This window comes from Triturus cristatus, chromosome 5_2, assembly GCF_964204655.1.
Source record: "Triturus cristatus chromosome 5_2, aTriCri1.1, whole genome shotgun sequence".
In the NCBI taxonomy this organism is placed as follows: domain Eukaryota; kingdom Metazoa; phylum Chordata; class Amphibia; order Caudata; family Salamandridae; genus Triturus; species Triturus cristatus.
Genome location: NC_140588.1, coordinates 53669136 through 53695590, shown reverse-complemented (window position 1 = coordinate 53695590; position 26455 = coordinate 53669136). Strand labels below are relative to the sequence as shown.

The 26455-nt window shown below is 47.4% G+C and overlaps 1 protein-coding gene across 1 annotated transcript in view; it reads right to left on the bottom strand.

The window, feature by feature from the left end:
* EPB41L4B (erythrocyte membrane protein band 4.1 like 4B) overlaps positions 1–26455 on the bottom strand; it is a 729970-nt gene that overhangs the window by 473098 nt on the left and 230417 nt on the right. The window contains exon 2 of the mRNA XM_085606843.1: positions 21520–21624. Coding sequence (XP_085462969.1) covers positions 21520–21624 — 105 coding nt within the window. The remainder of the gene's footprint in view (positions 1–21519; positions 21625–26455) is intronic.

Sequence of the window (26455 nt, the reverse complement as noted above, 5' to 3'; positions counted from 1 at the left end):
CCTGTGATCTTGGACACACGAAGAAAGAGTGAGACTCGGACGCGCTGGGTGCGTGTCATGGTGCATAGGAGGTGCGGGTAAAGAGCGCCCGGCCAACATGTGCATCAAAGCTGGAGTTAATCTCAGACGCGCAGGGTGCGTGTCATGGTGCACCGCAGGCATTAGTGAAGAGCGCCTGGTCAATGTGTGCACCGAAGCTGGAGTGAGTCTCAGACGCGGAGGGTGCGTGTCGTGGTGAACCGCTGGTGAGGAGCGCCTGATCAACGTGTGCATCGGAAATGGAGTGAGTATCGGACACACAGGGTGTGTGTCGTGGTGCGGCTGAAGGCGTTGGTGAAGAGCACCTGGATATCGGAGCACCGGAGTTGGAGTAAGTCTCAGTAAAGCAGCGTGTGCGCTTTGGTGCAACCTGGGACTGTAGAGGTGATCGGCTGATCATCGTGTGCACCGGAAGAAAGTGGGTCTCTGCAACGCGGCATGTGCAACTTGGTGCCAACTGAGACCGCAGGAAAGAGTGCCTGGTGAGCGTGCACTCTGAGTCGACGAGGAGTCCCATCAGCGTTGTGTGTGTGGTTTCGTGCCAGAGGAGACCCGGAGGGTGCTGTGGTGAACTTGCACCCGGAGTAAAGCAATCTCAGGAGCGTGGGGTACGTGTGCCCCAAGGCCGCCTGAGACCTTCCTAACAGTCACCGCCCGGACCGGCAGCCCCAGAGGAGCTTAGCTGCCCGGCCAAGCCGCTGAGGCCCATTGAGAAAGTTCTGCACAGAAGGCCTAGTTGGTGGAAGGAGAGGAGAGTGGGGTCACGCCCCCAGGTAACGAGGATCACTACCTGTGCGGGCTCGGAGGGACACTCTTGGTCTCTCAGTCCTTCTGACAACGTGAGCCTTTGCTTCGGCTCAGATTGGGGCCCGTACTGACGAAAGGAGTGACAGTACTGGGGCCAGAGTAAGAAGCTGTACTTTGTGTCATCGTTGATACGTGTGTGGGGCAACTGTTATCGAAGAGGCTGATTGTGATAATACACATTGCCAATATTGCTGCTAACGAACTGCCGGACTGTCTTATGACACCTGACATTATTTTTGCATAACGAAGTACACAATTTTAGCGCTACGCATTGCATTATTTCTCCCTTGCAAAGTACAGGATTGTAGCGGCACGCTTTGCATTATTCCTTCATTCGAAAGTACATGATTGTAGCAGCCCGCCTTGCATTATTTCTTCATTGCGCAGTACAGGATTGTAGCGGGACGCATTGCATTATTTCTCCCATTGCAAGGTACCGGGGTGCATCATTACGCACTGTATTATTTCTCCTTTGCCCAGCACTGGATTGTATCGTTAAGTAGTGCCCTATTGTTTGTCCATTGCAACATGTGAGATTCTAGCATTATGACCAGCATAGCATTTGGAAAGCGGTGGTTGGGATTAGAACCTACCAGCCAGACAGAACGAATATTACCCTTTATACAAAAAGATATACGATCAGACCACACGATACAAAAGCCAACATAGAATAAAGTTTATATTCGTTTTAACCAAACTCATGTGGAGTCCATTTGTGGTGTCACCAGGGGGTTGCTGTGGGCGTGGTTGCACATACTGTACACTCGTGCCTTGAAGATATACCTGGCTGCTCATGCCAAGCTACTAAGGGGGTGAGCAGGGCTATCTCAAACGGTGTCCTTTCTTGGCCGAACGTTGAGTGAGGAGCCCTGGGTCGCACACTTGTTGACAGTAGTGCGGGACTGAGACTCCGGCTTCCAACAATCCCATTGTACTCAGGGAAGCATTTGGTGATGCAAAGAGGGAGACTAGCATCTCTTGTGTCACAAGGCTGTAGAACAGATTTAAAAATGTTGCGCAGACGGGGTCAGAGATTAAGACTTTGGAAGCAGGTGGATACTTAAACAGTTCCATCTGAGCTCTGAAGGATCGATTACAAGGGCAACACATCCAACATATACGGTTAAGTAACTAAGCTGAGAATGCTTGCCCTTGTTAATTATGGAAGAAAGTTCACTCAGCAATAGTATCACTTATCAAAAGCAGATAGACCAGCAGTCCACATCCAGACAGACATTACTGCAATTTTGACAACACTCTAACTCCCTATCATGAGGAGATCAGAGACAAGCTTAACTCCCTATCATGTGGAGATCAGAGACAAGCTTATTAAGCAAGTTTAAACTCTTACACGTCTCAAATGATGTGCAGGATGATCTGGGCTTCTACACATAGAAAGGGGAAATTGGGATTGCAAATAATCTGTGAAAGGAGGTAAAAGTCTTGAGAATGATTTCCTTCTGGATACATTTTAAAGGACGAATAGCGTTATTGATTTCCTAGCTGCTTATGGAACCTTAAGGTTTCCACTTACACACACACACACTTGTTGATGAAGTGCTACCATCATTTATGGCCAGTGATACATTATAACAATACTGCTTCTAAAACTAAAAATGGATATGCATCTCTAACCTTCAAATCACCCATTATCAATGCTTCATGAAGAATCAGGATACCAAAATCTTGAGCAAAGTCACTGCCTCTGAAAAACAGATATGGTGAACTCGGGCCAAGTGGACTTCACATTCCTGATTTTGAGAAGGATGCAAGATGTCAGAGGACATCTAGGGTGACCAACCGTTTGTAAATTTCACGGACCGTTCGTAATTTGGATGTCACGTCCGTTGCCCGTGACGATCTCTTTTACGGACGCCTTTTGTCCGTAATGTTGGGCACTGGGGAACATCACTGTTCACCTGCCAGAAGCCTCAGCTCCCTGATGGGACCGCCTCGCACTCCTCTGAGCACAAGAATAGCCCCACCTGCCCATTGTCATTCTGTCTGCGACAGATGATTGTCACATACAGGATGACAAGGGGCCAGTCTGTGCTCTTACTGCATATGGTGGCCTCCTCCTGCCTCGTCTAGGGCAGGAAATTCAATCAGGTGGAAGAAATGTACAAAAAAAACCACGCTGCTAGGTGAGAATCCAGTTCAGGAAAAGAAGCTGGTGAAAGAAGTTTAAAACAAGCATTTGCAATGCAATAGGTCTCGCATTTGCGAGAGTTTAAGCTAATGGCATTGTAAATAATGCCGTTTATTTTTTTGAAATCAACACAAATAAAAGGCAATGTCATTTACAATGGCAATAACCCAAACTCACGCAAATGCGATACCTATTGCATTGCAAATGCTTGTTTAAAATAGTTAAATATACAGATGGTGTCCTCTGCACACGCAATAAACCAAAGGGAGAGAGTTGTAGCACAGTGGCCAGAGCAGCTGACTTCGGAGAGTAGGGTTCATGGTTCAATCCCTGGGCGCAGCGGCAGCTCTGCATCGTGTGACTCTGGGAAATAGCTCACTTGATCTCCCTGACCGCCCCCAGCACCTTAAAACCCTTAAGGTGGTGATATAGTCACGCTTTACAAATATGGATTATTTAAGGGGTGTTGTTGTGTGGGGACGTAATATATTTCAATCCATGCAGGTAAATTGAAGAGGTTATTCATTTACAAGTATTTTAATTGTATTACCTAAATCAGCAATGACCCATGCCTGCGTGGACTTTCATATACATCTGCACTATTTTCTCTATGTGTTTTTTATTCTATGCATTGTCTAGAATACCACTGGTGGTACTATCTGGAGCATCATTAGAAGTGAATTCTAGGAGGGCAACACAAGCTCAAGCTAGCCTGGCTGAAGAGGGCTGTTAACCCGAAACCGGTGCCAGGATCCTCGTTTCCGGTCCAGGGAAGACATGGCTTGGCAGTTCGGGCGGGACTTTTCCCATGAGGCACAGGGTCAAGACTGATTTGCATATAGCTGGGTCTGAACTGGAGTAGCAAACTGAGCTAAAGAATGATGATGGATTCTACCCAGATTTGTGACTGGGGGTGAGTGTCTGAAAAGTTTCAGCACTCCGTCCATCATCTCCTTGTGTTTGCTTTGGCAACACATTAGGCCACAGTTAAACTAGTGGGGGTACTTTATGGGATAAAAGTACCCCTGCCGTACCTTTTAAGGATATTGCATCTCACCGAGGAGTTCCATGACCATACAGAGGAACAAGGCTGAAGGCCAAGGTTATGGTGCTCCGGAGTGACTTCAAACATCCTTATTATGTACTCCAGAAGTATATTAATCCTTATAATACACACACCATCACCTTTCCCACCAACCACTTAAATCCTTGGAGTGTTGCCAGTGGTGTAACAATAGCCCCTGTGGTGTGGGGGACATGGGTGGTGGGGTCCCAGTTCATAAAGCTCCTGACTGGGTCCGGAGCGTGGGGCCCCCTCTCTGAACTTTGCGGGGGTCCCTCAAGTTTTGTTACCCCACTGCTCTGCCCTCCATGCAGGGTGCATGGTGCTTTCTCTCCCTTCTCTGCCTTCCAGGGTGCATGGTGTTCTTTGTCCCTTCTCTGCCCTCCTTGCAGGGTGCATGGTGCTCTCTTTCCCTTCTCTGTCCTCCATGCAGGGTGCATGGTGCTCTCTCCCTTCTCTGACTTCCAGGGTGCATGGTGCTCTCTTTCCCTTCTCTTCTCCCATGGTGCTCTCTCGTCCCTTTCTGCCCTCCATGTTGCTCTCTCTCCTTTCTCTGCATGGTGCTCTCTTTCCCTTCTCTGCCCTCCTTGCAGGGTGCATGGTGCCCGCTCTTCCCTCCATGGTGCTCTCTCTCCCTTCTTTGCCCTCCAGGGTGCATGGTGCTCTTTCTCCTCTCCATGGTGCTCGCTCTCCCTTCTTTGCCCTCCAGGGTGCGTAGTGCTCCCTCTCCCCTCCATGGTGCTCTCTCTCCCTGCTCTGCCCTCCATGCAGGGTGCATGGTGCTCGCTCTCCCTTCTGTCCCCACCACATAGTGTGCTCTCTGTTTATGTTCCGCTGAAAGCACAGTGATCTTGAGTTCATGGTAGCAGGGAGCTCAATCCCAGACGTTGGACGCTGCGCGCGAACCAGCACGCCTCACGAGGTCACGCAGAAGTCAGATTGCATAAACCTGTGATGACGGCTAGGCTCCTTTACCGAGGTATCTTGGCACTAAACCCAGTGACCGGAAAACAAAAACAAGGGGATAGCAAGATGCGGTCCGCAAAACAGATAAAAGGGGCTGGAAATATTTAGTCTAGATACCAATACAGTCTAAGGTACAGGGAATAGATGCGAATACAGTCTAAGGTACAGGGAAATAAAGGTTTTAATCGTAATTAGATGATTGTTTTTCCACGTGTCAACACTGGGCGCAGCCCGCAGGGTCCATGGTTCGGGAGCTGGTCGCTAACCCACATCTCTCCCTCTCTCTCGCTCTCGCTCTCTATTCCTGGCACTCTCTCCATAGCTTTTTGCTGCACTCCCCAGTGCCTGGCACTCTGTCCATCTCTCCTGTCTCCTCTACAACCGTCCTCTCTGCCCTGTTCCCTCGATCACAGTGTCTTTGTTCCCTGTGGAGTCCTATACCCTCGGTGCTATTCCAAACCCCCCGGCAATTTCTTCCCCTCTGTCCTGCATTCCCTCCCTGCCACTTGCTCTCTCTTCTTCCTTCATCTCTCCCTACCTCTCGGTCTCTCTTTCCCCACTGGTTCTCTCTCTTGGTTCTCTCTATTACTTCTCTCTCCCCTCTTCTTTCACTCACACTTCCCACCATATCCGTCTCCCCGCACCCCACAAAGTCTTCCTCTGTCTCTTCTCTCTCTTCCTCCATCTCGGGGCGGTGATAGGGAGCCCCAAGGCACTCTCAGAAAATGCGAGCTGGAGGTGAAGTTAAGTGTGAAAGCACCATGGTGTGAACCGGGCGAAAAGGCGGGGCGGGGTGGGTGGCAGGTAGAGGGTTAAAGGGGGCACTGGCTCTCAGAGAGGTGAGAAGGGGCAGGGAGCAGTGAGCACAAACACAACACCAGAGCAAGAGGCAGATGCTCTGCAGGTAGCCAGGTGTAAACTGAAGAAACGTACATTTCTTAGCACTACAAAGCAGCCGAAGTGCGCGTTTCACGAGAGCCAACAAGTGGCTTCCATTGCCGGCTTAACGGACGGGGAGTGTTGGAAATGGCCCTTTTTGCAGGGTCATCCCTAAGCTTTTTGCCTCCCTCCTGGATTTTTCCTAACCTGTTTTTGTTGGCTTTATGACTCTGGGCACTTTACCACTGCTGATCAGTGCTAAAGTGCATATGCTCTCCCTTTGTAAATAGGACTATGTGAATTGGTATATCCCTGATTGGCTTATTTGGTTTACCTGTTAGTCCCCAGTAGCGTGGCCCATGTGTGCCCAGGGATGGTAAACCGAATGCTGCTGGTGGGCCTGCAGCACTGGTTTGTGCCACCCACAGAAGCAGCTTGTAAAGTGTGTCTCAGACCTGCCACTGCAGTGTCTGCGTGCAGTCCAGAACTGCCATCCTGGCTGTGAAGTGCACCCACTTCCCAGCCCCTAAACCTTCCCTTGGCATCATGTCAGCCACCCCTATGGTAGGGTGCATTGTATGTGTAAGGTAGGACATGCTCTGATGTGTGTAGCATGTCCTAGTAGTGAATTACACCCAATTTCGTTTTTCACTACTGTAAGGCGACCTGTTCTCCATAGGCCAGAATGGGAGGTTTTGGCTATTACATTCTATAGTCCTAACTGACCCACAGAACATGGTAGAAAAACGAATTTAGTATGCCTGAGCTCAGAATATTAAAATACATCTTTTAGTGAAGGTTATTTTTATATTCTGTGTTTGAAACTACCACTTTTAGAGTATAGGTACTTTCTTGCCTAAGCCTTCCAGTGTGCTCTGCTATTATGTGTATTGGCTGTCTGGTTTTGGAGGGACAGGGCAGGCTGAGTCAGACCTGGGTTGAATAGAGCATCCTGCCTTGGTGCGAGTGGAGGGGTAGCTCCTGCACTTGAATAGGGCTGTCCCTGGCAAGGTGAATGCTGGCTCCACCTCCCACTGTGCGTCTGAGGCAGACCCCCTCTTTCTGAAAGGAAGGATGCAGCCTGATCAATAAAGAGCTCCAGGGCTGGGCAGAACTGGTTCTGGCTGGGTTCAGAGACTTGGGACCCCTAAGAACAAAGACTTTGGGGGTATAAATATTTGTGCACCAACCCCTACAATTTGTATTGCTCCTGGACAACAAGAAGAACCTCTGTCCGTGTGACTACAGGAATCTGCAGGAGAAGGACTGTCCTTGTGCTTGTGTGCTGTTTCTGGGACTGGCCTGCAGTTGTTACTACTGGACTCAAGAGAAGAGGAAAGAAACTTGGATTGAACTTTTATTCTAGCTACAGCAACTACCCAAGGGCTAGAAGAGAGCTAGCCTCCTGCTGGAGTCTCAGGCACATCAGACTCCACCATCAGCCTCCTGTTTCCTCCCAGCGAGGATTACTATCTGCAGGTGAGGCTCCTGTGAGTTCCAGGGCCTCTAGTTTACTGTTGAGAAAAGAGCGCTGAAAATCGTCGCTAACCCCCGTTAGCGAGCCGCTGCAGCTGGTGAGCGTGAGGAAAATCGCCGCTCCGCTGTCGTCGAGTGCTCGCTAACCCCGAAGATAGTCGCAGCACCTGTCTGCGGGCCTGAAAACGCCCGCTATCCGAAGATCGTCGCAGCACCTGTCTGCGGGCCTGAAAACGCCCGCTATCCGAGGATTGTCGCATTGTTTGTTAGCGGGCCCCAAAGCGCTCCCTAACCCCAAATCATCACATCAAGCTCATCGCAACGCGGACGCCGAGCGTTCGCCATTTTCCCCGCATCGTATCCAGATCGTCGCTCCCTCGCGGAGCGCCATTTTCTTCAACGCAGCAGAATCGCACACGCAACAGGCTCGGTGCATCATCCTCCCTTCGCGGCAAGGATTTTATCGCATCACCGGCTTAGCGTGAGGAAGTTTGTCGCTTTGTCCTGCCCGCAACCCAGCGCATCATCCTCCCTTGCGGTAAGGATTCAACGCATCGCTGGTTAGCGTGAGGAAATTTCTCGCTACAACTCCTTAGCGACCTTTTTGTTGCATTGCTCCAGGAACCAGATACTTTGTGAGTAAAAGGGTCGCAGAGACCTCTGCCTTGAACTAGACATCATTTTGTGCATCCTGAACTATTTTTCCTTGCAGCATTCTAAAGTAATTATATTTTTATAGTATTGTGGAATTTTTACTGTTATTGGTCTTGTGATTAAGTCTAAATAAAAATACCTATTTTCCATAACTACTTGAGTGGTGTCCATTTGTAGTGTTCCTCATTATATTACTGTGTATGGTCATAAATGCTTCACACACTGCCTCTGAGATAAGCCTAGCTGCTCGTGCTACGTTACCACAGGGTTGAGCAGGGGTTGTCAAAGGGTGTAGGCTGCTTACTCTGACTTAGGAAGAAGGGTCCCTACTTGGACAGTGGCCAGCCATTGCCAACTAGAGACCCCCATTTCTAACAGGGAGCAAAGAAATTTTTTAAAAGCCATGCGCACTTTCACTTTAAAAATCCCGCCGCCCCACACAGTAATCTCGGGACGGGACGAGAGTGCTGTGTGGGGCAGCGGGTATTCTTAAAGTGAAAGTGTGCATGGCGCGCAGCAAATACTCACGAGTGCTTTGCGCTGCATCCAAAATAAACGGCAACGATTATTAAAGTGAAAGCACAAGGGCGCTATTGCTATGCGCTCTGTCATGCTTCCTTCAGCAAGACCTGAATTAAATAGTGCTCCCTACCGGCTAATGAAAGCTCCTGAGTAAGGACACATGTAAGAAGGCCAGTCCTCATGGGAGGTAATAGGAGACAGGGAGGTAACTACAGAGGGAGTAATAAGCCTATTGACATATCAAAACCCCACCTTTACAAAGGACAGTCACAAAAGCCAATTCAAAATAGGGGATGAGAGTGGAAGCAGCTTAAAAAAAATACCTCAATACAGCATGTCTCGAAGAGACAGCGCAAGCGCTGCCTAGGCGGGACCTAAAAGGGTTATGGGTCTTTCACTGTCTCATCATTTAAAACTGGCTCATTTTCAATGTTATGGTTGCTGCTTTTCAAAGCCAATAGTTCTGGCTTGTAGGTGTAACGCTACTTGTTGTGTTATATAGCTGGATGCAATGACAGAAGCAGCAAATTACCAGTAGGGCGGCACAATATGCTAAGCACAGATTTTTAGCATAGGTGTTTTAAGCCATGCCTTTAATTACATCGAACACCCCCTTTGGAGAGACCTCCCCCCCCCCCCCCAGTTTTTCCATCCCACTTAAAGCCCTGAGAATCAACACCATGTCACAGTGGCACTGTGCATCATGCATGACTCCCACTTTTTCGGATTGCCTATGTACAGGCGCATAGTGAACCCATGCCTTGCTTTATGAACTACAGCAGGGGTGAAGACCTTGATGGGCCTCTTCGGTCTGCAACTCAGCAGACAAAGGCTCAGCTCATAATTAATGTGAAAAGGTGTGTAAGTGAAGGGATGGCTGGATGGATTAGTGAAAGGGTGAATGGATGAATAAAAGGGTGAATGGATGGATAATGAGAGAAAGGATAGACGGATGAGTGAGTTGAAGGATGGATGAGAGAAAGGGTAAATAGATGGATGCATGGGTGGAAGGGTAGAGGGACGGATAAAAGGATGGATGGATGGTTGAAAGGATGGATGGATGAGTGAAAGGCTGGATGACAGGAGGGTGGATGGATGAGGTAACTGATGGATGGATTGATGAATTGATAAGTGAAAGGGTGAATGGATGGATAAGTGAAAGGGTGAATGGATGGATGAGTGAAAGGTGGATGTAAGGCTGGATGAGTGAGTGAAAGGGAGGATGGATGAGAGGATGGATGGATGACTGAAGGAGTGAAAGGGTGGATGGATGAGAGAACGGATGGATGAGTTAAAGGATGGATGAGTGATGGGGTCAATGAATGATTCATGAATGGATGGATGAGTAGATGGATGGGTGGATGAAAGGGTGGATGGCTAAATGAAAAAGGGATGGAGAGAGAAAGAGGATGGATGGGTGAATGGGTGAATGGGTGAAAGGATGAGTGACTGGGTGGATGAATGAGTAAATGAAAGGATGGGTGGATGAGTGGATGGGTAGATGAGTGGATGGATGGATGAGTACGGATGGATAAGGTGAAAGGAGGGATGGATGAGTGAAAGGGTGGATGGAGGGATGGATGAGTGGAATGATGGATGGATGGATGGATGGAAGGCTAGATTATGGATAGGTTTGCAAATGGTTGAATAATGATATGGATGGGCACACAGATGGAAGGACAGAATGAATGGTGAAAGACTGAAGGATGAAAGAATGATTACACCTTGTAACCCCCATTATCTTAAGTGCATTTCCTATAGATTGACTTTCACATTTATAGGAGTCATTGTCTCTATATAATATGTGTGTGATGTAACTACCAGGGGTGTGGAATTTTTAAAATAATCTACTTGGCCAAGGGACAAAATGCTACTAAGATCTACATGTCCTGAAAAATCCACTTGTCCCACCAACTCCCGACATAATTATAAGAGCTGACGGAGAAACATTCACTATATTTTTATTTTGTATTACACGTTGTTGCGTTTCTACAGCACTGCGTGCTCCTGTCAAGGGCCTGAAGGGGACTCTGGATTTTCTGAAAAGTTACCACCTCGTTAGCTTTGCATGACTGGTAGATTTATTAAGTTGATTTATAGCACGCCAACATGTCCTTTAAAGCATGAATTTTGTAGACAGTGGGATTAAAAAAGCTGTTTTGGATGTTGCAAGGGGGTTTTGAAAGTGCTCCAGTTTTATTGTGGCAAGCTTGCAGTTGTATTTAGGCATGATGTGATACAGAATGGTGCATTTTTGGTTGCAGGGTATTTGATCATGCTGATCATAAGTCATGTCACAAGCTTGAAACCAAAATTTGCACAACAACGAAGGACACCTTGCAGTGGTCTAAGCTCAGCACGAAATGAACAGCATGGTTATTTGTAACATTTATAAGGTGCAAACTAAGTTACAGGTAAGTAATGTTTTTCAATTCTTTTTGTTGGACCTTTGCTGGGAAAGGCTTGTGTGTTTGGGAGGTGCCAATTCTTTACCGCTGTCTGAAATTCTGGGTGTTTTTGAAGTATCCGTATTCTTGACTGGGAGATTTTCCAGAGTGTGACTCGCAGGGCCAGTCTGTACCAGAGACACATTCTTTAGCAGTAGGTGTGACGTTTGAGTTGAAGAAAGATCGGTCCTGTTTAATGGATGGCCTCGTGTGCGATGCAGAGAGCCATGAATGAGCTGTTTCTTGCAGCCAGTGTCATTCTTGAAGAATGTGAGTGATAGGATTATGCATACATGGGTGTTGATATTGTCTGATGCCTGCATTCATAATTAGCTCAAAGTTGGGGAGGAAAAATAGCATTGGGCACCAGTAAATAAACTCATGGCATAATGTAGGTGTGACTGACCCAAAGAGATGGTGGCCATCTCCCTGTGAGGAAACCCCAGATGTAGAAAAATGTGGCATTGAGTTCACATTGAGTAAAACATGCCTTAGCCACGTAGTTTACCTAAGCAGTGGGTCGAGGCCATAGTCCCCATCATGTTTCTCACTTCATTTGATAGCTCTGGTTCATGCCCCTGTGTCCAGATGGTGAAGAGGTGATACTGTGTCCAAGTTTGTTTTACGTGCGAGAATCTCAGTCTTTGACAATATGAACTTGAAGTGATTGAGATTGCGATGCTGAAGATGTAGAATAGCGTGTTGGTACACTTTGAACAGCTAAGGCATAAACTTAAATAAAAAAACGTTTCATTTCTGTCTTTTTATTGAGGTTTTCCTTAATAAACCTAAACAAAATGACTTGCAGTACTGTAAATGTTGTGCATAGGTATAACTCCTGCAGGGATTAGAATACCCTGTGTTTACAGTAAAAGACTCACAGACTGTCACTAATGCATCCTTGGAAATGACAGGGGGCAGTGTTGTTCAATAATTTTAGTGCCCAATATATAACGATCATTAGTTATCAAGAGGTGAGCTGCATAAATAGTCTCAATTTACATAGAAGAGTGCCCTGCTCATATAGGGGCATGTGTAAAGACGCCATATTCGCGTGACATAACCACAGCCATAGTAAACAGAATACAAGGTTTCCGTGTCAACATGGAAGATGCGAGGCCACAGTTGGGACTAAATATGACCCAGTCTAGAGCTCTCCAGCTGCAAGGTACATCCAAGCTGATGGGCTCCTGTGACTATTGAATCCATAGATCACTGTCACCGGAGTGCGGTTTTTCAGCAAAGGGAAAATATTTGCCCAGCACTAACATAATGTGGTTATGCGTGATAAATTCATACCCTTGCTGTAAATTACCTTTTAACCCCCGCTCCCATGGTCATTGATCCCGGCCCGTAGCATGCAGCATCACAGTTTCCGTACATTTCTTAGTAAATGGTGCGGTTTTCTGCAGATAATTGATGGGTTTATTCAGGGTCCGACTCACCTGTCAGAGACACCTGCCACTGACAATTCCAGAAAGACGAGCGCCTGCGTTAGGCCATAACGGACACTGCAGGACGGGGGAAATCGAGCCACTCTATGACTGGCGGCAGAGACTACACGGATGCCCCGTCCCTCGACGCTTGGACCAGGCAGCAGAGAAAGCGTTTCCTGCCTCGCCCCACTCTTTGCATGTTCGGCAGCTTGGTTCAGAGAGTGGGTGGGCTGCACCAGTGTTTAACCCGCGCTTTTCCCACTAAAGAAACAGTGATGTTTTGCTGGGCTAAAGACTTCCAGCCAATCACTGGCTAGAGCCCAGTCATGGACTTTTAGCCAATCAGAAGCCTCCAATGTTCTTAGGCTGTCAGCATGTCTAATCGCCGCAAGCACCCGAGAGTGCACGCAGCTCGTATATTTTTAGTGATTTAATGTCTAGTTGTCCGTCGGACAAAGTAGATATTAAATCTTCTTGGCCAACATAAAAATCAACATGTTTCGGGCGTCGGGCGATAGGATTCCCCCACCCCTCACTCAGACACCCTGTCCTACTTACTTGGTATGAGTAGCACTATAAAAGAAATTAAATACACATGGGAGAGGGTCAATGTGAAGATGAGGGGCACCATTGGAGGGTGGTAGCAAGGCCAGACTGGCCGGACCGAGCATAGGGCGTTTCCCTGGGAGGCTGGAAAGGTAGGGGGGGGCAGTTTTGTTACCACACAAAGACCTGCACATTTGCTCAAAGCTGAGCGCATACTGAAAAGCCATGAAGTGCACAATTGTCTCAACCGAATATAAACGTCTTTTCACTTTTACTTAAGTGGCTGTCTATTTACTTACTTATATAGTATTGTGCGACCTCTTCTGGTGTGTCTGTAAAACTCACCTTTTGTCCTGAATTTTGACCTCCTGCCCTGAATTTTTGCCCTGAATGTTGACCCTTTGTCCTGAATTTTTACTCTCACCGTCCTGAATTTGCACCCATCCCAGCTGGCCACTCTAAGGACATCAGGACTGGCAACTAGAAGTGTATATAGACCGGAGTCTACCCCTCCTCATGTGTTTGCAGCTACATAGAGTGACATGCTGTTCTTGTCATGGCCTATATTGGTCTGAGGACTAGAAGTGGGTTGGGCAGCACAAAGGGAGGAAGCTGGCTGGATGTTAGGGAGTAGAGAGATCGCTACAGACAAAAAGTCTTTCTTCATAACACCCGACAGAACCCTAGAGAATGAGAAAAGATACTCTGGGAAACCTTAGGAGCACCCAGAGGCTCCTGCTATCCTGTAGCCAGCCTTACGACCTTGTTACATCTCGATTAGCAAGAATAAAACGACTGAAAGAAAATCTGCCGATGCTCTACTTCTCCCTGTCTTCTGCTTCTCTGGATGCAAAAAAAGCATTTAATTTGGTGTGTTTAGATTCTACTTTGCATTATTTGATGAAGGTAACTTCAGGGTGCAAATAGCAAACTGGATGTAATTACTATAAACAAACCAGCGGAGATGGTCAAGTCTGGATGTCTGATCTCAGATTTGAAAAACGCAGTGGGAAGCACAGGACTTTTACTCCCTTTATTCCTTGCTTATTGCTTTGGATGTGGAGCACACTCTGTAAAATTATAAAGAAGTGTGGTGGGGGTGAGATGGTGTTTGTAGGCAAGTCTTATTTGTCTTCTTTCTTTGCTATAGACATTGTCCTGCACGCAGTGTATTTTAAGGAACCTCAGATTCAGACCCCACGTATCCTTGCAACAACTGACAACACTGAAGTTGTATCTAGCCGCATAATTGACAAGGACAAGTTGTGTATGTTTCTAGTGCTCGCAGTAGCAGCTAGATCCCTAGATACACTCCCAGCACAAAAATCTTTATTGGAATGCACAGCTTTTATAAACGAACATTGGCATAACCAATAGGTCTCGCTGATGGGTCCTTGTAAGTGTCTAACTATGAAGTAGAATAGGGTTTGGGTGAATTTAGCTTTTTTTAGCTAGCAAGTAATGGCTATGCGGGTCACGGGTGCGCACGGGAGGGGTGGTTAGAAATTCAACACAAAGTACCACGAGAGTTGAGATCTCAGCCGATACTCTGCGATGTTATTGTGCGTTCACTGTAAATCGAGGGGATCAAGTATCTTTCACCATCTCACCTGATGCGCTGACTGGGGCCACGGTTTGTTAGACATGCCGCCCGCTGATCCTTATGCCCCGCTAGTCTCGCCTGAAAATGGCTCGGTGCTCTAGCAGTGCCTGGTGGGACACCTTCAAGTCCCTGCAGAGACAGAGACGCACTGCAAGTGACAGCAACAACATGTATGACTTCAGCGAGGATCCAGGTGATGCAGATGAGGATAACTTGTCTCGGTTTAGTGAGCTCCAAGTGGTGGAGGTGCTGGAGCGAGGTTTTTCCTAAGAAATCGTATACCTCCTCCATATTATCATTTTGAATTAACATGAATAATTGATTAACATTAATAGTATTAATTGTTTGCTGTGTTTTATTAATCAACATTACTAATTAGAAAATACACGTGGGAATCGCATTTGCATGGCCTGATTGATACGTAAACTAATCACGTACGCATACTAATGTCAGATATTTAGAATTTGCATGTTATATGTTGCTTTTGTGATGTGATTTGTGGATCGTGCTTTAAATTGTGAGTATAAACCGCAATGCGTGTTGCTTTTGCTAGATAAATACACACACATAAAGGGTTTAGTGAGGGAATAACATTTAAATAGTCATTTCAATGTATTAATTACGTTTTGTGTCTCTTTGCTTAAGTTGACCTTTCTGGAGTGGCCACAATATGGCTGCCATCCCTATTTTGACGGACAGACGAGATACAGAAGTCACTGAGTGAAGTGCGCCTGCGCTAAAAGATGAGCAGCAATAACCTCGTACTGACCCCAGGCAGACTGTACTCGTGAAGGACGCACCGGGAGGAGTGCCAAGCCTCAAACAATGAACTTCCTTAAACCATGAACTGTTATAATTGATGACACTAAGGACACAAACCCGCATGGGAATCAACATGCCCTGAATTGACTAGAAACTGTTACCATTTTATTAATAAACTGAGAGCTGCATCTAATGCAACATCTAATGCATGGGAATCGGGAAGAATTATCCTGGTTCAACCAATCAAATTTGTTCTAAAACATGTATTGAAACATTTGTTGTCAAAATTTTACTATAAAAGTAGACTAGAGAGGGTAGGACTTTATGCTCGCACACCTTCACTTTACCAGATTGCCCGACGTTATGCGGACGGAGAGGACGGTGACACTGCTGGACAGCTGCTTACCAGAGACTCTGATGGACTGATCAGATGCCCAATTAACTTACGAACTGATTCTTTGATTTATGGGCATAGAGACGAAAGATCTGAATTTGGCATAGAGGACGCCATTTAGCCAGATTAGGTAAATATGCGAACTAAATATTGAATGCTATATGATTTCCTTATGCTTTAATTAGATAAACATATTATTTCATTTAAAGAACTGTGTTGGGTTATTATTTGAAGTATTTCGATGTATATTGTTTAGAAGAGTTAAGTGTTGCTTTTCCCAGCAACTAGCTGATCCATGGCCAATAGTATGGGAGGAACTGCTAGGTTATAATGTATTGAGACCCTGGTGAGGTAGGGAGGAATAGGTAAACTTGTTGTTACTCATCAGGTGATTGGTGAAATCTTCCTCCCATTTCCAGCGCATGGAGTAGAGAAAGGATTTCCCCCTCTCTCTCGAGGACCATTGATCTGAAAGTAGAATGAATGAATGGTGTTATGGGCCCCACCAGTGAATGAGTGAATGAAATGTGGTCATAGAAGAAGATCTGTGGTCTGTGACGTAGCGAGGGGATTTTTGGTATTCAGCGCTGGAGCAGAGGCAGCAGCGCCCAGGCAGGGAGGCAAGCTCTCCTCTGATAACTCTTTGATGGGCCAGGACCTACTGAACACCTGCGCTCATCTTCCCGCTGCAAGCACTGCACCGAACAGCGGGAACTGTCCAAGCAGCAGCAGGTCCACAATAGACTGGTGCTGGCAGCTGTGTTTTACCTGGTGTTCATGGTGAGCTAGTGGGTAAGGTGCACTGCAGGGCAGGCTGCTGCTGTGCACCCCTCTTGAGGGGCGAGGACGGTTGATAAATTCCACAAGAATCAATCACAAGGGGTAACTGGCAGGATGAGCTTAGTCCAGTGGAGAGAAACTGCTCCTGCCAGAGCGCTGTCTCAACGAGGCACCAAACTGCCACGTTTGAGCACCTGGCCCATATTACATAGTATGAGTCAGGGACAGCTTGTGCATCCTATTTGCCATTGGTATCTATACTAAATGGAGCTGGCGCTGTTTACCGTCAGGGCAGCCACCTTCTTCGTTTTAGGGAGCTCTAGGTTGTGGGTGTGATAGTGGTTGTGGAGCAACTTTCAAAATAAGGGGGCAGAAAGAAAGACAACACGGACAAAGGGAGGGGGGCAGAAACAGAGGGAATACAGACAATGTCAGGGTGCGGGAGCAAATTGAATACTAACAACGGGAGGGGGCGGGAAGAAAGACAACATGGAAAATGGGAGGGGCGGGAGCAAAGGGAATACGGACAACGGGGCGGGAGATAAGTGAACGCTGACAACGGGAGGGGGGCAGCAGCAAAGTGAAACACAACAGGAAATTACATAACAAGCAGATGCAACAGAAAAAGTAGAGTGCTTACCGAAACATATGGCCCATATGGAAAGGATCCATGTAGCAGGGGCGGTCGCCAGGGTAGGAACAAAACAGCCACAAGGCGGGACAACAGTACTTTTTACCCCATCAAAAACTATGGAATTTATAAAGGCGGACCAAGCAGCCAATGAAAAGTGGTGGGCATGTGGTGGGTGTCCCCAAACTTCCCAGAGGGATTACAGCGTGCCTCGCAGAGCAGCGCATGCATGCTGCCTCTAGGCTCCACCTAAAAAACAGTCAGGGTAAAAATTCACCACATTCCACTGGACACTTATGAAGGTAATATAGGGAGGGTGACACTTAGTGGAATACCTAGATTACTGACTAGGCGTTTAGAGACTGTTCTTAATGGTCAGAATAGCACAGTGTAAGTTGCTATTTATTTTGGCTAATTTACTACTTGAAAACAAATCGAAATTCTTTAAGTCTCTTGCCAAGCATGTTACAACGTTTTTGTCAGGCATTCTGAGGGTTAAGGCCACTTCTTGTAAGTTGAAACCAATCTAAATGGAGCAATGTGCCTTATGGTCTGTGAATACTACTACTTAACTGCAGTTACAATATGCAATGTAATGGGACACCGGCATGAGCAGACCAGACTACCAAACGTACCTTGTAGGAATGCAGATATTGCCACATCTACTTTATGTTTGGCCCAAGGACGATCGAAAATGCTGGTCATGATCTTTAAAGACTACATCAAGTATGGAATAAAATCATAATTAAGTTAAAGCTGAGTTTCCCGCTCTCCCCATAGGCCTTATTTTGGGCAGGTAAAACCTGCTAATACAGGGAAATATGTGAATGTTTCTAATTTGTCAATGCACGGCCCCACCATCTTTAAGTATGTGTCATATGATTTAGCCTCCACTGGGTTTACGTGCTACTTTATGCTCACCGGACATTAATGAGTATGCAAACAGGAATGCTGATGCAACCACTGACCAATATAGTTCTGCAGATACTACGTTATCTGAATGGTGGGACACACAGTTGGTGTTGAGGCCAATGATGGCTGTGAAACCTATGTGGGCGTTGAAGGTCTCAGAGGTATGCTGGTCCTTCGTTGTGCAGAGACAGATGATCAAACACGGAAATGAGCATGGGGGTGAGTAAGCAAAGCTTCCCACTATTCCAGTTTTAAATCATTCTGATATTACTATATATAAAAGGACAGGTTTCACCAATAAGGTAACAGATCAAATCAATCTGAAAAGCAAAGGTGTATGCTATAGGTATGATGTGGCTGGAGCATTATTCTCCCTTTTCACAGGGGAAGGTTTCTTCTCTTAGATAGTACTGAAAGGGGTGATTAGCTCTGGTGCTTAGTGTTGAAAGTAAACCAAAGGTACAACAGAAGGTAAGTTGTTAGGATTATTACCCAAGGGTAGAAAAAATGTAAACAAAAACAAAATTACATACCCAATGGTATTAGTGGATGAGGCATAATTTTGGCTTGGGGTAATATTAAGGGGCCTTCTATTGAGAATTAATAGGGTATTATGATCAAATGGTTACCTGCAGCAATGCTTCAAAACTGGCTCCCAAGACATAGGCCCCATCTGGAGAGAGAGCAACATTTCAGTACAGGTTCCACTACTTGTCAGTTGTCTCCCTCCTACACTGGTGCACTGGCCTCTCAGTGCCCAGAAAAACCTCAAGGTTCAAGTACTGGTTGAGTAGAGCAGTATTTATACTCATCGGGGTACCAATGCAGAATGCAAGAACCAACCAGGGGTCAGCTTATGAAAGTGCCCCTGGGGCAAGACGAAGGTTAGTGCCCGCTTTACACGCCATCAGGGCACTTGGACAATACAGAAGGGGTCGCAGACACTCGTGCAGCCCCTTCTGTCATACAGATAGCGCTTGTGCTATATGTGTGCCAGTGCTATCACCAGAGGGTGTTCCCTCATTTGCATGGAGGCATGGCCCCATGCAAATGAGGGAATCCCCTTGCCTCTGCGAACTAGCTGTATTATATACATGGACGCAGAGGCATAGAAGTTGTCAAGAGTCGCACGGTCTGTGTGCCCCCTGAAAACAGCCCTCTGGAGGGGGCAGAGGGTCTTATGCACCACCCCCAGACATCCCCTTGCAGGCAGGTGCAGTCACTCACTGTACCTGAATGCAAGGGAATCTCTAATCTCCCTTAAAAGTGCAAGTGGGTTGCACGTGCATAGTAAAACACAGACCGTTTTTCACTTGAATGCACTGCCCTCAGGACACCACGACTTCATGGCTGCCCTGAGGGCTATGCATTCAATGTAATAGGGTGCACTTTACCTTTTTGCACCTGGCACACCTGCTTTAAGGTGCACCGTGGGCCAAACAGGGAAAGTGCGCTGTATATGTAATAGTTCCCCAGATGTTCTTTTTTAAATTTTTTTTTTTTTTTTAGCTCCTCAAATCCTAGAGAAGTGCATCTCTCCTATTTTCAACATCTATGAAGTAAAGAGTTCCCATTCAGAGCAGGGGTCTCCAACTTCTTCTGTAGTAAGAGTTAACTGAAATCATCCTGAGCTTCTGATATAAGTGTTTTAATAGTGACAATATTGCATTAGTGACCTCCATTTGCAAAATTGCCAGCAGTGCGTCATTAATGCGTCAGACATGGATGTCAGGAGTAATGGGAAAAAAGGCAATGATATTAGCAATAAGTCTCCCTAACGCTGCATGATTTACCACATATCAGCTGAAAACATAGTTTGAAAATTCCACCATTTGTCTCCAAACATCAGATGATGATTTTTGAAAATACACACATTTTCATCTTGAATAGACACTTTTCAATGTTGATATACATAAATTATTCCAACCAATTAAAAGGTTCGAATTTAGTAGGCTGAGCTGCACACAGGAGTGCTACCTACAGGTAGCTGGAGAGCTACGGGTAGCTCATGAGCTACTAATTGTTGAAACCTGGTCTAGACCGCCTCTAGTGTTTTTTTGGAAAGCACTCCGAGCTATGCACTGTTTCTGTTGCTAGGGTATTATGCAACAACAGAAACCAGGGAAGCGGCTTGCTTCACTCAAGGCAGAGGGAATCATACACTGGCTAAAGGAACGGGTTGGAACCTTCCCCTGGACACACAAACCCAACAAGCTCCAAGGAGGGGGAATGGAAAGGGAAACATGTAAGGTGGCACATTCAACATGGACATAACCAGCCTTCGAAAAAGAAACCACCATCATGGGCAGCACATACTCCAAATGGACCATGCCATGCACTTAGTCATCTGTGTCTCACAGGACGAAGACAAGGACTCCAGTTAGTGGCAGAGTTCATTCTTACTAGTACATTTCGCTCAAATAGAAAGAGACAGTATGGGGTGTTTGATTGATTCAGTCCCTTCACAAACTCTTGCCTCATTTAACCCCTTGTGTGCCACGCCCTTTCCCCGCCCTGTGCCGGGCGTTCCATTAGCGGGCGGGGTTCATGACGAGCTGGACTCGTCATGGGCACAGCGCAACCGCGGCCCATGACGAGTCCAGCTCGTCATGGGCACAGAAGGGGTTAACCAAACACAAGCACCCACATCTCCCGCATTTAAGGCGTGATGAGCTAACTGGCAAATGGCCATACTATTCTTATATGGGATATGTGTTCTACCTAACCCTCCTGATTTAATATAGTCTTCCTTAAAGCTGCCTACTATTTTATTCACATATGTGGGTTGGGGTGGCACGCCAACAAACCTACATCAATGACTCTCAGGTTATTACCTTTAGTTTATTATCCATGTGCATTCATTCGGCACATTTCATTGTAGATCTTGTAGTTGCAAACTTCACGGTTCATTTCACCGTTGCTGGTTTTGGGACCCAACTGGTCATGTCCCAGGGCATCATGGCCAATACATTTAATCTTGTTTCCAAACATTTCCTCACCATTTGTTTCCATGCAACTGCCACCACATATTTTGCTCTGTTGGGAGCTCATCGGATGTGGGTAGAGACTTAATTACACAAAATCTCACTTTGTTCCTCTCGCTCACCCTGTGAAATCAATAGTTTCATTTACCACTATGAATATCTCACTTTGTTCCTGTCTCCCTGCGAACTCAATAGTTTCATTTAACGCTATGAATGAATGACAGTCGGGTTGTGTGCCAGCCATTGACCATTATTTCACACTCATCCCCTCAGCTTTTCTTTCGGGGTCAATATAAAGGTCTAGTGGGAGAGCCGCACTCCCCGGGGTGCATTTGGATACACTTTTCAGCTTCAGGCATCTATCTATCCCTTGGCAGGGCTACACAGTGTTTACCACTCCCTGCCCTCCCCGCGATCAAGGATTACGCGAGATGAGCCTACGCAAGGGCTAGAAGAAGGTCATACGTACAAAAACCTGGGACGCGTCCATGAACTGCAGGCCAAAGTAATCCGTTTCCAAAAGGTCCAGATGATATACAATCTGATCAAACAGATCCTGCCCTTTGGCGTATTTCTGAAATACAAATGAAGAGAGAAAGGCAATGTTAGTTAGCTGTCATTATTGACTTTAAAACACTGCAAATATCCTGACATTTAGGAGCCTGATGAATTCGTGTATTTCAACGCACACTGAAGATAAAATAAATATTATCAGGACCCCCTCCTTGTCCCTCTGCCCTTCTCTCGCCCTGAAAATTGCCACACGTGCTCGAATTCAATTACATTTTCAACAATTACAGTTTCAATTTAAAGAAAAGTAGATTCCAATAAACTACACCAAGAGGGTCGAAGCCTTTGGCAAGCTTGCCGCACCAGTCCAAATTGAAGACCATTGAAATATTTTAATCAAATCAAATCCATCAAACGATCAGATGCAGCTTTCACAGAATTATTTATGCCTGGATCAGAAACCTGGTCCCTGTCTGAAGCATTCTGTCACCTTCAGCTCTATGCTATTTATTACACGTGGGAGTTGTAATCGGGGTGGCCACGCAGGGGTGTTCTTGCTGACGCCCCTGCTGGACAGCGCCCGTTTGGTTGCAACCGCGGTCATGGGACTGCGATAATAACTAGACGGGCTGCGCGAGGACAGTCTCGCGCTAGACACCAACCTTGTGTGTGCGTCCCGATTCTAGCTGCGCCCTCATGGCAAACCCCAGCACCGTGTCCCGGCCACCGAGCATATGGGCCTCCGGGGACATGACAGGGGTCATGTCTAGTTAAAGTACAAGACTTCCTAATCCCAGTGGCCCCATTTTAGGCAATCCTGGATGTTAGTATTTTGAAATCTGAAACGTGTAGCTTCGGTCACCTCTCTACATAGCGCACAGTAGTGTTGGCTAGGACAAGTTCAAAAATGGGTCCTTGTAACAAGTAAACCGGTTACCCTAAGCAGATACTTATCTCAGCTAATTCACCGCGACAAGTATATGCCATATGGACGAAAGCCTGTCCATTGCTTACTTTCTAGAGTTTAAGGTTATTCAATTAATCTGAAAAAAACTGTTAATAAACATTATTTCTTATTGCTTTTCATGTTGTGTACCATTACTAAGAAACTGGGTGTTGAGTGGCCAAGACCAAAATAGCAATGGATGCCGGTCTCAGAGCTCTTGCTACCAATCGCAATTCTGGCCTGACATCCTGCCAATAAGCAGGCCCTGGAGCCATCACCCAGCCGTGAAATATTGCCTGGTGTCCCCAGGGCACTCTGCCGAAGGGAAGGCGCCAGAGGAACTACGACGGGCCGCAGACAACGCCAAGGCCCCTCTCCTCCAAGACGGTGGATGGAGGCTTAAGAGTGCCAGAAGCGGAGGCGCTGTGGGACTCTTGGGGCAACCCGCCATTACCGAAGGGGCGCGGGCTTCTCAGATCCCCTCGTTGATGCTTGGAATCTGAGCAGACATCTCCTCCCACTTGGCGTGAGAGGCAGACTTCCCTGCAAGAAGGCCCACATGTGGTGTCCGCGGCCTGTAGAACGGTTCGGACTAGGGAGGTTCGCTCCCTCGTACTGAACAGGTTTGCAAAGGGCGGCGTGGTGTTAAGCGGGCGACATTGGTCCTGGAGTTTGGCAACTGTATGGGCCCTATGCAAGAGAGAACTCTGTGGATGCTGTAAAACACCCAGCCCTGCCCCCTCTGAACTGGGAGCAGCAGTGAGGACTGACTTCTGGAAGGACTGCTGTGGGAGAACGGAGGGGCTGCAGTGGATAGGAGATGGGCGCCCTGGGACTGAGCTGAATGATTGCTGGTGCCTCAGGCCATAGCGAGAAGAGGGGGCTAAGTCCCAGTTTGGGAGTCCACAGTCCAAGTCAACCTTACCTTCACCCAACATGGTAAAGCCCAGGTCAGATAAGACCTGCACAGTGAAAGGACATCAAGCCCAGCCTCACCATGGAGGGGTGGAGAGTGGGAGCGCATGCTCGGAACTATCAGAGATTCCTTGGCAAACCAAGCTGACCAGCTGAAGACATTGAGAGCAATTGCGGATCTGAAGTCCTGTAGGCCAAAATAGAAGGAGTAGCCCTTGATCCGGCCCTCCTTGGATGGACCACCGGAAACTGGCATCTAGGGACACAGAGGTGGAGGAAGCGATGAGACAAGTAGCTTCGGACCATGGTGAAATGAAAGCACAACTGCAAGACTCTGCCTTGGCAGTGGAGCAACTCCAGGACCGAGCAGAAGATGCAAAGGGCCACTCTCGCTGTAATTACATTTGGATGACAGACCTACCTCAACAAATTTAGGGGCTATCTGCAGAACTCTACATGGAACACTTGCTCACAGACAATAAATAGCTAACGAAACCCCTCCGGTCCTGTTCTCAGTGGAAAGGGTGCATTGTGTCCCGGGGCGCCCCCAGCCCTTGGAGTGCCACAGAGATCAATGGTGGCGAGACTGTTGAACTTTAGGGATCAGGACCACATCCTCCAGATAGCCAGGTCTCATGGTCCCTGAACAGTAGATGGCAGCAAAATCCACATGTTCCCTGACCCCATGCTCCATGTCCAGCACAAGCACTGCTCATTCCTGGATGTAAAAGCAAACCTGTGACAGCTGGGTCTATCCTACACACTCTTCTACCCAGCTAAGCTCAGAGTAGTCAAGAACAACTTGGCACGCTTCTTTGAGACCCTTGGAGAAGTCTGGTGGTGGCTGGAGCAGTTGGGGATGGCTGGGAGAGGAACAGGAGCCTGGCAAATAGCTGGGTGGAGAAGGAGCAGGCGTCAAAGACAGCGGGCCTCACTGGGGACGGGCCGCCCCAACCCACATCTCTGCAGGCAAGAACAGAAAGAGCTAGGGTGGTGGTGGTGATTGCGGCTATTCGTCAATCTCAAGACTCAGTAACACGGACAAGCCAGGGGCTCTCCCGTAAAGCATCAGACGCAGACCCAGTGCTGGACCCCTTCGAGGCAGGTCCTGCAATGACCTCAATGATTGCTGATAGTATCATTTGATGTGGCCTAACTGGACCAATCGGAGGTGGTGCTTCAGTAGGATACCTGTTGATACCAGGTACCGGGCCTGTTGGGAGGGATGCCAATATGCATCTTCTCACCTATGCAAGCTGAAGGTTGGGCGGGTGGAATCAGTGAGCACAAGCCACCGTTGGTAAGTCACAGACGTACCAACACTACACCCTTCTTGGAGGGTCACTAGAGACTGCAGCTGGGTACCCTAACTTGTTTTGAGTTCAAGTTAGTTTCAGAGTTTTGTGGTTGGGGGGGTGGGGCCGACAGAACTTTCCTGAGTTGGGAATAAGCATGTAGCCTCTTACAGAGAGGAAATGTGGGGAAGGGAGAGTTCATAGTAGGTTGGGTATTGTTAGATTTCAGAGCTACCAATAAGAACTGGGACGCAGAGGGTAGAATATTTGGACTGGAACAACAGGTGCCGCTCTTGGGAGCATCAAATGGCACAGTGCCTGGAGGAGGCGACAAGTCGACTCCTGGAGGCAACCAGAACAGAGCACCACAATACAACGGAGGAGGCGATCTTGTGCCATTACTTCTTGATGCAGCACAGGAGCTATGAGTTGGGGGACAAAGCTGGATTCCTGATGGCATGGCTGAGCCATAGGAAAGAGGCAGCCAGGTGGCTAGGAGATATAATGACTAGTACAGGGGACAAGATTACCAAGACAGAGGAGATAGTCCAAATGTTTGTGCAATATTACTGGGTTCTCTACACACCCTGGCCAAATAGGGAGCAAGTGGAGGTATAGTATTTTCTGAGAGAGCTCGGACTCCCGCAACTGGACAGTGATGTGGTGGAAATGCTGGAGGGGGAACTCACACTTGAGGAATTTTCGTGGGCACTGAAAGCCATGAGCAGTGGAAAAACCCAAGGCCCTAATGGGTTACCTCCAGAATTATTCTAGAGGCTGTGAGATTAGGTGAGCCACCACCACATCACCATGTTTGAGAACTCCAGGCCCGAGGGATACTTTCCCGTGCTCTGCAGCATGACCGGATAATGGTGGGAAAGGAAGCGGAGTTCTGAGTGTACCTCCTATGCCCCATCTCCCAGCTTAAAGTGAAGAGCAAGCTCTTGACCACTATCCTGGCTCGCAGGTTGAATGTAGTCATAGCCACATGGAACCATTGTGAAAATGGGGTTTGTACCATGCCCTTCAAGGCAACATAACATCAGATGCTTTCACAACTGGCTAGATGCGGTGAGAGATGTCTCCCGCTCTTTGGCAGTCCTCTCCACGGATGCGGAAAAATACTTTGATTCAATCCACTGGCCTTACCTCTTCGCAGTGCTAAGGCGGATCAGCTTTTGCCCCCGCTTCTGTAGCTGGGTGGCCCTCCTACACACAGAACCCACAGGGGCAGTGAGGACAAATAGGGTTACCTCTGCACAGTTAACGCTGGGGCATGGCACCAGGCAGAGCTGTCCATTATACCTTCTATTATTTGCTCTGTGCATCGCACCTCTGGCTTTCTGGTTCAGGGCACTTGAGGAGGGGGGTAGGCGGAGCCGTGGCAACCAGGGACGATCTCCCTGTATTCAAAAGGCATCCTGCAGTATGTCCTGGAGCCGAAATTCTTCTTGAATCCCATGGTGGGAAGGGTGGAGGAATTATTCTGTGTACAGGGTGAACTGGGGCAAGTCAGTTCTATTTCAAGTAGACATATGGGATTGTGATCTAGTAATTTCTGCCTCCCTGAGAGTAACCACTGAGGGTTTTAGATATCTAGGTATCTGTATTATGCAGAATTAAGACGATTTCTGGGAGGAGAACCTGGACCTTCAGTTGGTGCACTTCCAGGAAGATGTAGCCAGATAGGAGAAGCGCCCTCTGACCCTCCTTGGCAGAGCCGCCATTCTCAAGATGAT